General features: G+C 41.9%; 2 protein-coding genes across 3 annotated transcripts; both read left to right on the forward strand.

The window, feature by feature from the left end:
• Positions 1 to 363: 363 nt before the first annotated feature.
• Positions 364 to 4,796, forward strand: LOC148640823 (uncharacterized). Its single transcript, XM_088619050.1, has 7 exons — positions 364 to 569; positions 2,087 to 2,167; positions 2,383 to 2,499; positions 3,158 to 3,490; positions 3,591 to 3,742; positions 3,961 to 4,070; positions 4,568 to 4,796. Exons 1-7 carry the CDS (start codon positions 506 to 508, stop codon positions 4,716 to 4,718), a joined length of 1,008 nt encoding a protein of 335 aa, XP_088475176.1. The 5' UTR covers positions 364 to 505; the 3' UTR covers positions 4,719 to 4,796.
• Positions 4,797 to 10,352: 5,556 nt separating this feature from the next.
• LOC148640824 (CD209 antigen-like protein C) lies at positions 10,353 to 17,223 on the forward strand. Of its 2 annotated transcripts, none has more exons than XM_088619041.1 (6): positions 10,353 to 10,677; positions 12,488 to 12,601; positions 13,193 to 13,453; positions 13,584 to 13,735; positions 16,258 to 16,370; positions 16,563 to 17,223. In XM_088619041.1, exons 1-6 carry the CDS (start codon positions 10,620 to 10,622, stop codon positions 16,735 to 16,737), a joined length of 873 nt encoding a protein of 290 aa, XP_088475167.1. In that variant the 5' UTR covers positions 10,353 to 10,619; the 3' UTR covers positions 16,738 to 17,223. The 2 variants fall into 2 exon arrangements, with proteins under 2 accessions (XP_088475167.1, XP_088475168.1); XM_088619042.1 differs by having other exon boundaries at positions 10,358 to 10,677; positions 12,493 to 12,601.
• Positions 17,224 to 17,527: the final 304 nt, after the last annotated feature.

Here is a 17,527-nt window from a genome sequence, read left to right on the forward strand (position 1 = left end):
CTGTGAAAATGGTTATGCTCCATTTTCATGAAAAGTACTACACAGGTACACCTTTCGATCAGAACGCATGTTGCTGTACATGTCTGAATACAGCACCAGTGGTCAGAATGTGCCTGAGTGTGAACAGAATGTCACTGTACAGATTGTGTCTGTGTACCAGTAGTCAAACTGTGTACAGTCTAGTGTACAGACTAGTGTTGCTACCTAGACTGTACTGGGTATTTCAGTAAATCACAGAGCTCCGAGCAACCAATGTACCAAAATATTCTTCAGAATAAAACTGCTGAAGTGAAACAGAGATGGGAGGGATAGTTTATAGAGAAGCACACAGAAATGAAGCCACTCCCCTCCTTCAACCACCCTTTTCTCCCTTCCTGTCTGTTTAGTTACTGTGGGCCAGTATGTGTATGTTAGGTATTGTCTCCATGAGCCTCAACCAGTCAGTCGGAAGGAGTTATCGCTGATTCAGCTCTTGAGTCAATCAATTAGTAACTCAGTCTCCTCGATGGCTGAAGATGTGTGTTATTCTACTGTAATTTTCTCTCATAGATCCCCTTCTGGAGCAGAAGGTGAGTATTTGCCTCTCTTGCAAATGCCGTTTGGTAAAAAATACAAATTGGAAGAAATCATTTGAAGTATTTTTATTAAGGGTTATCACTTGTAATGACTTCTGGAATGCTGAACAAAAAGCCCTGTTACGCTATTAACGTACAGTCCTCTAAAAAACTAGAGGGATTCCCGCTGGCTTAGATCTTCAGTGTTTCATTGATCTTGTGCAGGCAATTTCAGGGAAAAGAATCACAGATTAAGTACAGTGTTAATTGTTCAGGTGGGTAGCTGCGTCAGCATGCGTAGGCTGCAAAGGAACACGTAATAGGTTTATTCCATGCTGAAAAAAAGAAAAAAGAGAAAACAACGTTTCGGCCGTGGAGCCTTCTTCAGGTGTCAACAGTGTTAATTGTGTTTGCTCCGGTGAAACAGAACCCTGCTTTCACAAAGGATAAACTGTCTAAAAGGCTTCTTGGATTCTAAGTTGATCCAGAAATAGTGCACACCGTTTTCAGAACTGGTAGATTTGAGGAATTTGAATGGCTGAATAAAATCCATTTGGGAGATTCCCCGGTGGACAGTCAAGGAGTTAATTTCTTTATAACGTTCTACGTGCGACGTTTCTGTTGAACTTCATCCGTTCTGGTTGCCCTTTTTTGGAAGTCTTCTGTGGGCCTTTTCTGCAATGCTGTCTGCTGACATGCAGACATGGATAGATTAGAATGATTCAATTTCCCCCTGTACGGCTGAGCTTTTTAGATGATTAATTCCCACTTCGGTCTCAAAGAGACAGTCAGCATAATCATCCAATGCTTCTTCTTCAAGTTCATCCTGCAATCTCTAATTATTAATTCATGTTTCCTCCTTGTAATAAACTACAGATTGATTCACATAATGCAATGAAGAGGAATGCACATTCTCACACCTATCTCACCATCTCCATTAAACACAGCATAGACACAAGTTTTTTTTTTTTTCCGCTCATATTGGGCTGTTTTCTCAGACCAGATGTAGCCGATGTTCTCTGGTTGTTAATGTTGCTGCAGTAACTGTAACCACAGATGGATGGCTGACAAATCTGGGGATTTCCAGTAAACACCCTCTTGTAGAAACAGTGCAAAACAAATAATGAACAACATATGCATGGATATATTTTTTTTAATGAAAGTTTTTCCCTTCCATCTCAATCAACCAGTCCACTAAGGATTAAGGATTGGCTACAATTGAACGTTTGATCCCAGGATCTGATCCAGTTGTTTCGAGAAAGAAAACAATATCGACTTCAACTGCATCGCTGTGTAGCTTGTTCCATAGTTTCACTACTCTTTGGCTCCTTCAGATGAAGTACTTTGATGAGACATCACTATGCTTTTCAGAGCAGTAATTTTGTATGTTTCATGATTTTTCATGATTTCATTGTGCGATAAAAGTGTAAAGCCAGCATCAGTGCCAATAACACAATAACTTACATGGAACACAAAAGTATAGTAACACAACAGAACATGGAAGTACATTAACCCCCACCTCTCTCTCTCAGTGAAACGGGACGATGTGATCTACGCAGAGGTGAACACAACAGGGACTCTCTCAACCCAGAGAGGGACCCCTACTGGCGCAGGTCAGTCCCAATCTGTGTTTTACAGTTACTGTAGTACAATTCTATGACTGTCAAGAAGAACACCACAATATCAACACTGTTTATCAACAGCTTGTACTGTGTACAAACTGGTTCAAAGATTATTTGTATGATCAGTAGCATTGAGTTTCTCTTTTTACAGTTGTGAGTTGTCAGGGTGTAACAGTCCAGTGTGTTTGTTTTTCTTTTCCTACTAGTGTCCGTGTCCACACTGAGAGCTGATCCCAACACCACTCTCTACAGACTGGCCACAGTGTGCCTGGGGCTGCTGTGTGCAGTCTTACTGACCATCATCATAGCCCTGAGTGTGAACTGTGAGTAAAGCATGATGTCACAATGCACGTGTGCGGTCAGGTATACAGACTTGCAAACATACATGCTAGCCTGTCTGCTGTGATTATAAAACACTGTTAGAATCTCTTTGACTTTCAGTTTTGTGACGGATTACTGTCATAATGTTTAAATGATTATGTCATAGTTGAACGGGCTAAGATTTTAAACTCTTCCTGTTTCGATTAGTGCCATTCACAGCAAAGATACACGAGCAAAAGTCTTAAATATTTAATTATTGTTGTGCCACCCATTGCCTAAAACTACACAGCAAATGCCCCTTCCAGTATGCCCCTTGGAGGCCTAGTCTGAAAATCAATACAATAATTCCCCAAGACTGAATTAATTGGGGCAGGGTCCTGCTGAGAATAGCACAGATGTGTAGTGACTGGACAGGTCATTCACAAGCTATGATGTTTGCGTGTTTGCTGACATATTGGATGGTGATCTTAAGCAGCTCTCTCACTTCTAGTCAGTACAACCAAGAAGGACTGCAGCCAATACTTATCATCTGTCCAAATAACACAGTGCTTTCACAGACAGTGGTGCCCACCCAGCACACTAGAAAAAAGTGGAAAGGGAGGCATCAGAGCTCTGTGCTTTGGTAAACTACGTGATTTATACTGTATCTTCTCTCCACAGACACTGGTGTCACTGAAAGCCTATCTCAGGCTAACTCCAGGATGAAGAATGAGCTGGACTGGCTTAAAGAGAACTACAGCAGCCTTATAGCAGCCAGTCAGGTGTTATGGACCAACTACAGCATTCTGGCTGCAGTAAATGACAAATTACAGAATGAAAAAGCCGAGCTGCAGAGAAAGACAGGTGGACTCCAGAGCATTATAGAAAGGTTTCAGATGGAAAATGACAGCCTCCAGACAAAAATTAAAATACTTAACAGGCATGTCACTGAAATCTATAAGACATTCCCCAGTCTAGAAAAATATTGCTCATTTAAAGATGTGGAGTCAGAGGGTGAGCCAATCTGCAGAAAAAAAGGTTTTGCATTTGCTGCTCAGTGGCTGGTCCATCTGTGCATTGTGATAACAGAAGTGTTTCTGTGTTTCATGTGTAGAGTGGGTCTGTAACCCATGTCCCCGGGGCTGGGTGTTCTTCAACTGCAAGTGTTATTACTTCTCTATTGATGAAAAAAACTGGAAGGACAGTCACACTGCCTGCAAGAAACAGGGAGCTGATCTGGTTATTATAAACAACAGAGAGGAGCAGGTACAGTATGTGAAGGGTAAAATCAATCCACATTATCTCCAAGTTAAAGTATAGCCCTTCCAGTCCTCCCAAACCACGTAAAATAAGAACGTCTAGGTGAATTAACTTCTTCATACTTCAGCAAGAAAGTAAGTATCCCTTTGTCTTTGCTTTCTGTGGGGGCAGATTATTAACGCACACAGAAATGACAGAAATATAATTCTGTGTCTTGTGCTCAGGAATTCATCTGGAGGCAAACTAAAGGAAACATAAATAAGTGGATTGGGCTGACTGATGCATCTATGGAAGGGATCTGGATGTGGGTAGATGGCAGTAGATTGACTACAGGGTAAGAAATATGGAACAGCCTGGTAAACTCCTAGACTCTCTCTCAGTGGACTGTATACAGTATATACACACACTGAACATGCAGTAACACAGTGAGAGTGAAATACAGTTACTGTACAAAGTGAAAGAGTAGTCCAGTACTGACCTACACCCTGACTGAACACACTGTATATACTTACACACTGACCACACAGTTACAGAGTGAGAGAGCAGTCCAGTTCTGACCTACACCCTGACTGAACACACTGTATATACTCACACACTGACCACACAGTTACAGAGAGGGAGACGGAATAAGGGACAATGTACTTCAGATTGGTTAGCAAGATAATGCTAATGTTTGCTGTGATAATGTGATCTGTCACAGCAAACACTAGACACTGAGTAGGTGAGAGCACTCAGTGCTGATACTGAAAGATGGGGGGCAGCATTGTCACAAGTTGTGACAATCAAAGGGGCTAGCAGTGTTTGTGCTGAGATGAAAATTATATTTTTTAGGTACTGGGACGATAATCAGCCCAATAATCAGAATGGAATCCAGGACTGTGTGGTGGTTGATCCAAAATCCCATTCCTTTCAAAACTGGAATGACCTGGACTGCAATTCCTCCTGGCAGAGAATCTGTGAAACACAGCTGCTACCTGAATAATTTTACAGACATAGAATAGAAGATTCACACTGTAACACTGCTGGTAGCTCTTTGAATAATAAAAAAAGGTTGTGATAATCAGTTTGCAATTTTCCTTTATTGCTTTAATTTAGATTTCACACTCCACAACAGTGAGTTAGTATAGTGTTCAATATGGGCATTGTAACATAGTATAAGCATACAGTAGATGAAGCAGATGTGTTTCAAGCACTAGAAGCAGTTTAAGTCAAAGTCCTGCACTGACAGGAAGGTAGGAAAACAAAGGAAGAGCCCCAAAAGACCACGAAAGACCACGAAAGGAGCCGATACACATATTTAAAGAGGAAGTCATCCCAGCAGACTTCTTCAGAATGAACACAAACCAGAGGACACAAGGGAAAACTGTGTAAAAGTACATTTAGAACTGAGAAAATGAGGCACTTCTTTACACGAAGTATTGTGCGATGTGCAACAAGCAACCCACCCATATTGAAGCCACTACCCTGGTTTTCAAATACCAGCTGGATGAGATTCTCAGATCAATCAGCTACTTACTGCCATACTGGCTAGATGGGTGTTATGGCATCCAGTTTTTGTGACTCTTCTCGTGTTCTTATGCCAGTTCTGCAAACAAAACTCAAACAAAAACAATCCTTTTGTTAGATCCAGTCTAAGTGTAAGAATAACTAACTGGGGGAATAAGTGTCTTTTTCTAAACTAAAACTAAAGACAGCTAAAAGAGTATAACATAAAGCAGAAGCAGAAAGCCACAGACTACCTACATATGTCCTGTTGATTGTAAGTAAGCTATTTCAGGCAGATGTTGTTTAGAACCATTTACATCCGGCTGCAAACCAGCTGTGATCAGGTAGAATGCAGGAGGCACAAAGTTTCGAAATCCTGGACACAGTACTCCCACTGAAGCTCTGGCATGTCAGTTCTACAAGCCTGACACCATCAGAACAGAATTAGGGGAGCTTGGCGCCGATGATGTTTCTAGTCTTGGACAATGGCAGAAACATAGTTCAAGTGTCCCTGCAGTACTCCCAAGGAAAAGTAAAAAAACATTTTTTTTTCCACTCTTTGAAATGCAGAAGTTCTTTGCAAATTCCATTTTGTTTCCTATTGTTTTCCTTTCCACAGCAAGCATGGGTTTCGGGGATCCCTGCTCATCCCAGAAAGCGACTGCATGGTGGAAGCAACAATGCTTGCTCGAGTGCAGGCACTTCTGACTGTTTCTCCACGTTGCTTTGTGATCTCTGGCTGTGAGCTCAAGTTTCTGCCTGTGGTTTTCACACGTCTCAGGAGGTGTTTGATCTTGTGCCTTTGATATTTGCAGAGAGACTCTTCTGAATGTTGGCTGTGGTTACTGGGAATCGAGCGGTGGTCTCTGTAGCAACGCAGAAGCTCATTGGGTATACGATATTTCAGCCAAATGCATGCAAAATTCACAGCGCGAACGTGTCGCTTTCCGACACAAAGTCATTTCCAGGCTCACCTACTGTACGCTACACGAGCTGAATCTGAATCTTTCCTTCGCAGCCCTTGCTCACTTGGTGCACTGTTCTGAGAAGTTGCAGCCAATCAGAGCTCAGAAATGCCTTCGGGGATGGGAGGGGGGTGTCACATGACTTGGTCACCGATGGAAACAAATGCACAGGCTGGCTCTCTGAGAATTAAAAACATACAAAGATTGTAGCTTGAAAGCAAGCAGGAAATATGTCTGCATCTATACAGACCCCCAGTGTGTGAGCACGTGGGCATGCTCGTTTACTCTATAACTACGCATCCTGCGCTGTTTTACAGAACAAAGGAATGGCGAGGCCTGTGGGTGTAAATGTTCCTATGATTGTTGTATGATGTCAGGAAACAGATAGAGAGTTATAGTGAAAAAGAGAGGTTTTGTGCCCTTCTCAATAATATAAACTGCAAATAGGTGTCCATCCAGCTCAGCAAGTTTGAAGAGTTAGAATGTGATTTTAGTGGCCTTTATAGGTAAATAATGTAAGTGTACATAGAAATTTATAACCATTTAACCCAGGAGCATGGACTAAGAAACAGCTGAGCCACCTGACAGGCTCAGCTGCTTCATTAAAACGTACAGCAAAAAACAACCTGATACAGAAACAAATAGACAAAGGTTGTCAATACTTTGAAAATAGAGGCCAGTGTTTCAAAATCCCGGAGTATTTCTCACTTTCTCAATGAAAAAACAAACCTTAAGCCTCCCACAGCTGACAGCTGTACATCTCTAAGTTATAGTGCTTCTTCAGAGCTGAATATAGAAACCAGGGGGAGGACCTGGTGATTATGAATAGCAGAGAGGAGCAGATAGGAGACCATGTGATTTGACACTACTGCACCTGAGGTGGTAGCAGGGAGATGTCTTCCTGTGTCAGTTTCAAACCACAACACTTCCATCTGTGCTCTGGCTCTTTTATTGTGCCATCTTAGAGCTGCCTTATTGGCTATACACCCTAGATAGACCTGATTCAAAAAAGATTTTAAGGCATTTAGACCTACCAGCAAACAGGACAGATGCCCTTCCTCTCTCTTATAACCTCTGTCATGTTCTTTGAAGGAAATAAATAAAAAAATAAGAGCATGGAATGAATTCAGATTCACGCACTTGAGACCTACCTCTTTCTGGATAACAGAAAGTAGACAGGGCTAGCCAGAAGGAGTGACTGTAAAGGAGCAGAATGTGAGGAGTGCAAGACTATGCAATGGGCTTGAGACTTGGGTGGTCAGGGGAGTGAACGGCTCTTCATCGATCTGATCCTCAATCCTAAGGGACACAGATGGCTCCAGTGATCAGGTCACATGAGCTGTATTCCAGGAAAAAGAGTTTTCTTTGTTAAAGTAACAGGCTGAATGACTCTCTTCTGGTTGAGATCCTACTGCTGTGACTTAAGAACAGGGAAGACAACAGTTACAATCAACACTGTATCCAGGGTTTCTCAAGGCATTTCCCCGGACAACTGGAATGATTTGCTATGATACCAAACTAAGAGATGGCTTTACACTGTCTCTCTCTCCTTTGTCACCCTTTGTGTCAACTGCAGGTGGTTAATAGTAGATAGGCCCTGTATTAAGGTAAGGCCTTTCTGATGAAACATCATTGTGGCAGGCCAGTAGTAAAGAGAATATTAGTTTCCGTTGACCTGTCACTAGAGAGCATTAAGGCCTGTATTGATTGTAAATAGGTTCACATGCGGTGTATTAATTGAGTAATTATTTAATTGGTAAAGGATTGAGATACAAATTCTCACATGGGCTTAGGTTAGACTAGTTTGGTATATAAAGGGATTTATGGGGAGGGGGTAGCTGGTGTTGGGTTTGTTTGTAATTGGTGTTTGTGGAGAGTGAGCATTGCATTTGTCTGAAAGCAATATCCTTGTGCAGTGTTTTGTGGTCCAACATGCTTGTCCAGGTACTCAGGCCTCAAAAGCTGCCTGTTGGAAGGTAGGCTTTTCATGTACATGTTTTCAACCTTACTGTCTAAATCTGAACTGTTGTAGTCAATGGGTCAACACCTGCTCTGTTTCTGCTGATGCTTTGGATTCTTGTAAAATCCAAAAGTACTTCACTTTCAGCTGAGTGAGGGGTTTGCTACTGTCTTTTCTATAAAGATGGAACACCCTTGTCCATAAACAGGCTTGATCATTTGCATGTGCACTCCTGCATCAGTAACTTTAGCCATACAATTACTTCAATCCCCCTTAACAAGAGTGAAGCCTGTTCTTTGTGTGAGCATGATTATAACCAATTAAAAGCATGCACTTGCAGAAAGGCTGATGGGCTTTAGTTTCTTAATAGTGGTGGGCCATGACTTCAGACTAGCTTCCTCAAATTAATTCTGTTATTAGCTGGAACACTAATTGCAACAGATGCAAGGAAGTCATTCTAACTTGCTTATTTAACTTATTGAGCTGTTTGCTTATTTGCTCCTTTCTGTTCCTTTGCCTTTTTAGTTTCAGGGCACCCTTGCTATAGGTGTTGCTACTAAGAAAATGAGCAGGTAGAGCTCTAAGCCTCTCCCCAATTTACATATGTGGTCTCTTGATCCCTTCTCTAAATGGCTTTTTACAGGCAATCCTTTAGTGGTGAGATGCTCCCATTATGAGTATTTGCTGTTCTGCATGGTTGGTTTTATGTATATTGATACTACCTAATGTATATCATTACTACCTGGTGGACTATCTGTACGCCCTTCAGAGGAGGGAAAGGAGATCTCCAATGATGTTGCTGCTAGTTGTGCTGGTGGACTAGTAGGTGTCCTTCACTCTAGTATAAGGACTGCAGAATGTCTAGATGAACTTCCTGGGCTGTACCTTCATGTCTCATTAATATGAAAATACCTAGATAAGCTAAGCATTAGATTGCTGACATGATGCCCAGTTTGCCAATACAAAAGTGTCCAGATGAGGATCTTGAAATGCAGAGTAGGGTTTTCCATATTACCATTAAACAGCTGTACTGTGGGGATGAGGCATGTTTTAGCAAAGGCAAAATACAGAGCTCTTGGCTCCAGAAGACCAAGCAAAAATCATTTGGAGAATGTGTTCCTTGTTTGTTCTCTAGGATGTGATCACAGCACGGAAGGCCTTGGAGGATTAGAAATCCTGCTCAAGTGCACTAAGTGGAAGTGAATAAGCAGAACTCTGAGCTCTAGTGGTTTCAAATGACGGAGCAGCAAAATGAGCTGCATGGTAGAAAACCTAAATGAGACCCAACAAAGAAGGCTTGTGAACATGAGAAAAAGAAAACCCAGAGCATGGAGAATTGCACCCCTCCCAGGGAAATCCCAAGGTGTTGCCCAGACAATTTTATTATAGTGCTGACTGCACCTTGATCTGTGAGTGAGGAGCAGGTAGTGGTGAACCAGTCCTAATAGTAACAGGAGACAATGGACCGGGTTCATTTACTCTGGCAGTTTTAGAGCTCATTCTCAGAGCCTGTACTCCTAAGCTCAGTGGGTTATGAGTTTTAACTGCTCACCTGTGATAAAAATGCACCAGCAACCTTCACAGCCAATGCAAGTCATGTACTGTAGCTGCTGACTCTCTGGAAAGGGTTGTATTCAGGTAATCATCTTAAAAAAAAAAACACCATTGAAGTCACACCAGAGACTCCAGTCCACTACAATTAGTGTGGGAAATGTTGTATTTAAGCAACTTACTGTATGATCTACCATTCAGAGTTGAGCAACTTAAAAACCTGTAATCTTATTCACATGAGAGGCCATTCCAAAAAGATAGGGCTGCTCTCAGATCTGCCTAGAGAAGGGCAGCCTGGTATGGTCATGGGTTCAAAACAAGGTCCTGCTGTGACAGCTTAATAGCCTGGATCTTTTCAGTCTTGAACATGGAAGACTGTAAAGGAACCCGATTCAATGTTCAAAAGCTTCAAAGATCAACACAATATGGCGTGGGGGAAAATAATCACCTTACTCCCTTTGGTGTGACTTGAAATAAGGTCCAGGAAAAAAAAACTATTCTTTTAAAGAAACTGGGGAAAAAACTTGATTTAAGTAGTAATGTGTGATAAATACTACCTTACACATCTACTAGAATGTGTTGGTTCCTACATTTTTGTGCTGGTAGCATAGTTATGTGCTGCTGTTCATCCAAATTTCTATGCAGTAAATATCCTTTGTGTTTTTTTAAGTCTCCAAACAAAGGCAGGAATAGCTCACAGGGGAAATGATGCGAACAAATATACAGGATGTGAGCTGTTGTTCCTCATCCCTCCTTTGCATCGCTGCTCACAGTGCTGTGCAGTCAGGCAGTGTCTCAGTCGGTGGACCAGCCCCCCTAGTCAGGCGACTCGTCAGTGGGTCAGAATACTGCTGTGATAGAGCAGTGTTTCAAAAAGTGCATTATCGGTCTGGGCTCCGATCAGTCCCTGTCAACTTTCTCCATGTCTGACGAACTGCAGTGTGTTACCTTGAAGCCTTCCCTGGAATCTGGATCTGGAGGTGAGTTGCTCTCTTATGCTGAGCAGTTGGGGGGGGGTCTTTAGATTTCAAATAAAGATCTCAACCTATTGACTCAATGTAAGGTGGCTCTGAGCTGTACACTGAACATGTTGTGCTGTTTAAGCTACACAAGGTGTTCTCATTCCTTAACGTGCTAATCCCTGAGGTTGTTTCCACCAGGACATTTCAGGAATCTGAGAAATTACTTTCCGTGTCCATTTCAACTGCAGTGATCCCAATTCCTTTACACACAGCAGGGGGACTCATCTCCTCCACCTCTGATCTGCAGCCCCTGGTCGGGTGATGCCATTCTGCACACAAGTGCAAGTATGGGGTAGATCAGGAGTAGGGAAAACCTGCCCTAAATGCAGCTGGTGAAGCAAAACGTATCGAGGGTGATTGCAGAAGAAAAGAGTGAGCATTTAGAGAGGACATCACAGTGAGCACTCCACCTCTTTCAAAAAAGTGCTATTGGCTGTGTTTAATGACCAGGTAGTCAAGATCTCAAAACTTTCAATCTGAAGAAGTGCTTTCTACAGCCCAGTATTACTGGTCATCCACAGTGGGGCTTTGGGTTGGAATTCTGGCCCAAACTGGTAAGTGAGCCATCTGTTGGTCCATCAAAACCTAAATGTATGGTAGAAATTGGATTACCATGCTTGAAGTGACCAGGATAAGCTTTGCTAAGCTTCTAACATCTGGTGAAATCAGGTTGCAAGTAAAACTGCTGTCAACATACTGAGTTTGCCGGAATGCCATATGTACTGTATATACACACACACACCCAGTACTTAGTTGGCTTATTTAATTCTTCGTATTGTCTGGCTTTCTCAGGAAAGATGGGGAGTAGGCTTGTGGTTTAGTGTTGCAACAGTGCTTGCAAAACCTGAGTCAAAAATGGATAAACAGAAAAAGGTTCATCTGGATTTGAAATATGAGATTTGCAAGGTGAAAATATTATTGAAATAATGGCAGAGTGTAAAAGCATGGAAGATGCAATCAAAGAATTTTGAGAAGTAGTGGTGTTCCAGTAATGCATCATGAACTTGTGTGTGTGGTTACTGTATAGTTTTTATCCATGGTCAATAGGACGAAATTTGGGATAGGACCTGGGAGATTCTACACCCTGTGTATTCTTCTTGGTATAAACAAAATGGTGTAATGAGATGGTATCCTTATGTATAATCACAGCAGGTAAGTCAGTGTGATTCTTGCTGCAAGAACTATAGATTATGGACAGTAGATCTGGGCTGACATTCAGGGAGTATTACTAATCAAATATCTACTCCAAACAGTCTGAAACTTTGCAGCTAGACTGCTTTACAATAGCTTTCTCACACAGCTTATACTGCTTAGGAAGATTATTGCTCTTGGTTATGAGCAACCTACTGCCACCTTTTACAGGTGATAAGATCCTGGAATTATCCTGCCAGTTAAGATGTTCCTGGAATAATTTCTCAGGATAAAGCTCTTAAATGTCTCTACTTCCACTCCTTCAGACACATTGCTATATCTGGGAAGAGCTACTGTACCTCAGAGCAATCAGGGTCTGTCAGATGCTTTAAAGAAATTCCATGTAGTTCCAAGTACACTAATAGCACATCCTTAACTTTAGTGTATTGCAAAACCATTAACTTGGCGACTGATGCTCTGTCTGATTTTCTTTTCTCTTTTCCAGTCTACTTCATTTGTGCTTTCCCTATTGTGGGGTGATAATGCTTGTCCTATTGTTCCAAAGTGTATGTATTCACTGAGTGCAGGATGTGGTAGTGAATTTGTAACCTTTAGTTTTTTTTTTTTTTTGCACTAGTGCAGGTTCCTGCAGTGAAACCTGCATCCAGTCCTCCATACAGGTTGGCTGCAGTGTGTCTGGGATTGCTGTGTGCCGTCCTGATGATTGTCATCATAGCCCTGAGTATCTACTGTGAGTATAACATTGTCAGTCTGTGTGTGCATTTGTACACTTGTCTGAGTATATTGGTATTTTCTTTTTAATTCATTTTCACTGTTCACAAAACGTGTTTGGAACAAACCCCCAGCAGCGCTGATGTCCACAATTTGTTCTTCGATCCTGTAGCTGCTGAAAGATCACAGCCCAGCCTTATCACAGGATTAAATGGAGAATTGGGTGTAGTGGGGACACCGTTGTAAGATCAGTGGAAAAGAGTCCATGTGTTCTCAGAGCAAAATTTGGCCAGGTGATGGCAAAGCTAATGTGACTTGGGTTACTGACCAATCACAGTGGTTCCTGCCCCTTACATCAATTCTCAGAGAATGGAAATCTACTGTAAGTCTTTGTTCTAGAGGTCAATTATCTAAAGAGGCCAACTTTATGGAACACCATGATGCTAGAAAATAGATTGACACTTGGTGTCATCTATACCTTACTAATACAACTTCCCCCCCCCACACACACTTGGTGTCATCTATACCTTACTAATACAACTTCCCCCCCCACACACACTTGGTGTCATCTATATCTTACAAATACAACTTCTTCCCCCCCTCCCCACAGTTGGCAGTATTGCCCATAGTGCCAGTGAGGACCACAGGAGCCAGATCCAGACTAATTCCCTGTTGAAGGAGGAACTGGATCAGCTCAAAGTGGATTACAGCACATTGATTGCAGCCAGTGACGAGTTGAAGAAGGAGTACAGCAACCAGACTGCAGCCAATAGGAACTTGAGCAGAGAGAAGATGCAGCTCTTTACTCAACTCTCAAAGAAATTCCCCATTTTGGATCTTTACTGTCCCATCAAACTGTCTGCTTCTCAGGGTGAGTGAAGGGATACTGGAGTTGTGGGTGCTCCTCAGTTGGACCTGTAAAGCAAAGAGGCGTGAACTGGTAATGCACTTCTTGCTGGGGAGAGCTGTAATGATATGAGTTCTCTGTTCTTCCTGTCCAGAAAGAATCTGCAACCCCTGTCCTCAGGGCTGGAAGCGCTTCAAATCTAAGTGTTACTACTTCTCTACCGATGAAATGAGCTGGAACGAGAGTCTCTTTCAATGTCAATCCTTAGGAGCCAACCTGGCAATTATAAAGAACAAAGAGCAGCAGGTAAGAACCTATGGTGTTGCCCTGCAGTAACATGGAGATATAGGGCTCACTATAAGGGAAGTTATCCCCTCATTATTTGAGTAATAGTCCATGTCAAAAGGATGCAGCTTCTGATAAAGGTTTTTAAATCTTATCTCAAAACATTTTTTTCATGTCCTTGAATTCTTAACCAGTTTCTTTCATTTTACTTTACGCACTTTTTGTATTTTTATTACCCAGCTTTGATTTCTATCTAGTTTATGTAAAGTGTCTTGAAAATGCTTTGCTTGTGAGGGTACTGTGAGAATAAAGATCCTTTTAGAGAAAAGGAGCATGAGGAGACTGAGCTGTGGGACTCCCTTGGTCATGTGGCTGATCTTGGCCTCGGTGTGGCAAAGGAAGCTGGTGTAGTAGGTTTATTTGTAGAGAGGTCGCTGGGGGGGGGAGAATCCACTGCTTCCTTGTACTGTACAGCACAATGTAAACCAAGTAAAACATGCCTGTTTGTACAGGCAAAGTGGCAACCAAACCCTGCTTCCACAAACTCAAGTACGTGTCAATTAGCTTAATTTTACGTACTTTTCTGTAAAGTCGTTGAGATCCTATGGTGAAGTGTAACTGTCAGCTGCCAGCTTTGGGCTCTGATAGAAAACTCCATTGCCAAGGCCAGCTACTCAAGATGAAGTTACCTCAGTGACAGTGATGCCTGTGGTACTGCCATTTTTGAAGCCTTGATTTCCCAACCCCCCCCCCCCCTTAACCTTTATAGTACTGTATGCCACAGCTGGCAGGTGAATACCATAAGGTGAAAGACTTGCTGTGCTTAAAATGGGGGGTGGAGAATAAAGTATTAAAAAGCACTTTTTTTTCCTCAAAAGTGAAATACTTTGTAAAATAAGATCTCATACATGCTGCACTTTTACTTATAAATCTGTGTAAAATTCTGTAATGTTGCAAAGCCTTGCCAAAAAAGACCACCATTACTTTTTCACTATTGCCCTGTGATTCCAGAGAAATTGCAGGTAAAACCATAATTTCTGTGCACTTGCGAAAAGGGGGTAAGGATGGACTAACCTGCTGTGAATCTTGTTGCCCTGATAAGCAAAACACAGTCATTCAGTGACTTTTGGCCATTTTGTGACTTAGTTGTGATTTTACACATTGCTGTGATACAACTTAAGGCAAAACACAGACTTTAGTCTGTGTGTCAATCAAGTGAAGTTCAAGACCATATCGCATTTCCCGGTTATCTGCTTGCATCCTAGAAATGTAGTAGTTACAGCCATGTAACATGAAACCGTTCTCTGGTACCTCACTGCCTGAAGCTCAACAGTATAACTAATTGTACCTTCATTCTATTTTGAAAGAAGTCCAGATGTAAGGAATACAAAACCATTTATTTTTTCCTTTGCTCTACTAGTTTGAGTTTTATCCAAAATAGACATTGGGGAGTAAGGCCCAGTTTTTTCCCCAGTGCTTTTTGTGCTATATTTTGAAAATTTCTTTTAAAGTGTATCAACATAAAAGTGTAGATGGATATTCCAGAATGAAGAGAACTGCAGGTGGATGTTGTCTGGAGATGGGACCGGTTGGAGTACTAGGAATGGGATATACTGATTCACCCTTCATAATTATGGAAATTGAGGCTCAGTTCCCCTCTAAATCACAAGGTGGCTCTGGGGGACAGTCTTTGCTCTGTAGCAGTTTCTGCTTCCTTGTTACAAATTTTTTTTTTTCCCCCCTCTAACTGACTGTTGCAACACTTGCAAGTATGTGTTCAGTAATGTGCATATACAAGATCCCTTGGCCTGTTTCAAAATGACCCCGAGAACATTTGTAGCCTGTGGTTTTCATTTACTGCATCAATTGTGGGAAATACCCTTCCATTATCAACAGTGACACAGGAAGTACATTGTGGATCAAAGAACTCTAAAATGAGATTTCCCAGTTTCACTTCTCTCCACCACTTCATTGACCCTTCTATCTGGGTCCCTTTAACGGGATATCAAAGCTCGGACTAGAAAAACACCTAAAGCCAAGGCTAGACTTAAACCTGGTTCCCACCCTGCCCCTTTTTTCAATGACCATCTAAAATATTTTTAAATCCTCTCTGGTCATTTTGGCTTTTCTTACTTCTCCCTTGACGCACTCTCTTTGGACACTTTCTCAGTTACTCTGGGACCTTTCTCATCTAGTCTATCCTTTTTTTTTTTTTCCTGTGTTTATCCCTACTTCCACACTCTCCCTCCTACCTGAAGAAGGTTCAGCAGCCAAAATGGATTGGTTCCTTTGCAGCCAGTGAATGCTGATGCAGCTCCCTATTCCAATATCCTTCATTAATGCTGACTTTGTGCTTTGATCCGTTACAATGAAGACTCTTGATAGGCAGAGTTCTCAAGGAGTCTGGAGCAGTACCATCTGTCCAATAGGTGATTTAGCTTACTGACCAGTCACAAATTGTGTAGCTGTGGGTTGGGTGCTACTTTGTCAACAGATAATCTGAAGACATGAGGCATAAATGGTTGTTTGTTTTTTTTGTTCAGAACTTCATTCGGAAACACACTGGTGGAAACTATTTTTGGATTGGACTGACGGATAATGCCAAAGAAGGCAACTGGCGTTGGGTGGATGGCTCTTCAGTGAATGAAACTGAAATGTAAGACTTGTCAAGCATATTGCAGTGATGTAATTAGGGAGGTGAGAAGGCTGGGTCTTTTGGGGAAGTCTGTCGGACATGTTCAGTCCTACTCTTCACTCAGCTTCATTTATACTCTTACTGTATGTCTCTCAGGTGCATCTCTGTCCCTCCCTCCCTGCCTTATCCATTCTCTCCCTCACTGTGTGCCAGGTTCTGGGCGACTGGAGAACCAGACAATCAGTACCAGGAAGAAGGTGAACTCTCCAGCCCTGCGGACTGTGCAGTCATTCTTCCATCTAAAAACCAGTGGGCTGACTTGTACTGCGATTTTGTTGACATCCTGAGGGTGTGCGAGACAGATGCACTGAACCTGGCCACTGTGTAGCACCCCTTGCCTTAATTACAGTACAGTATGTCACATCCTGTTAATGACTGTTTGGCCTTCATATGTCAGTATATAAAACGAATAGCATTGAAGTATTTATTTCTTTCTGGTAATCACTCAATTGAAATTTAATTTGAAATATAACAATATGGATATGAACTCTACTAAAACTTGAAATACAAATCAAATTGTTCTATGAGCATCTCAGATTATAAATAATGGAGTAAGGTGACTGAGGTAAACAATGTGTCCAGTAGGAAAACAAAATCCAACTTTATCTACTGTAGGAAAGTAACTTAGGGGCTATAGATCCCAAAACAAGAAGACAAGGGGGTCCTGACTAACAGGGGTTTGAACCCTCCTCTGCCCCTGTGCAAGGAATACAGTCCATCTCTGTTATTGTGAGTAAAGCAGTAGTAACTTAGTGAGATGTGTATTGTTGACTTGAGAGTAGTGTGCTCTAATAAAGGATGAATTTGAATTTTACTCAGTGGGTTGGAGTGAAATGGTGTTGTCTGTATATTTATACACATTAATAACAAGAGCTGCTGCTCTGCCTTTTTGTTAATTTCCTTGATTTTCAGAATTTTTACTTGTGCCACCTGCAATACCACTATTCCTAACTGAATGAGAGCAGCAATTAGAACTTGGGTGCAGGCAAGCTGGCGTGAGGACAGTCAAACGCAAGCCTGAGTCAGTTGGAGACACAAGCTATGTTTGTAGCCAGGGAGACGTGAGGATGTAGTACACGGGGAAATCCACAAGCCACAATCCACATGGTGGAGTGATC

This window comes from Lepisosteus platostomus, chromosome 25, assembly GCF_059453375.1.
Source record: "Lepisosteus platostomus isolate fLepPlt1 chromosome 25, fLepPlt1.hap1, whole genome shotgun sequence".
Lineage (NCBI taxonomy): Eukaryota > Metazoa > Chordata > Actinopteri > Semionotiformes > Lepisosteidae > Lepisosteus > Lepisosteus platostomus.

Bases quoted from the DNA above. Each gene is read 5' to 3' on its own strand.
- LOC148640823 (XM_088619050.1), top strand. From the start codon at position 506: ATGGCTGAAGATGTGTGTTATTCTACTGTAATTTTCTCTCATAGATCC. The intron at 2,168-2,382 runs GTCAGTCCCAAT...TTTTCCTACTAG, and splicing joins AGGGACCCCTACTGGCGCAG to TGTCCGTGTCCACACTGAGA. The intron at 3,491-3,590 runs GTGAGCCAATCT...TTTCATGTGTAG, and splicing joins TAAAGATGTGGAGTCAGAGG to AGTGGGTCTGTAACCCATGT.
- LOC148640824 (XM_088619041.1), top strand. From the start codon at position 10,620: ATGTCTGACGAACTGCAGTGTGTTACCTTGAAGCCTTCCCTGGAATCT. The intron at 12,602-13,192 runs GTGAGTATAACA...CCCTCCCCACAG, and splicing joins CATAGCCCTGAGTATCTACT to TTGGCAGTATTGCCCATAGT. The intron at 13,454-13,583 runs GTGAGTGAAGGG...CTTCCTGTCCAG, and splicing joins CAAACTGTCTGCTTCTCAGG to AAAGAATCTGCAACCCCTGT.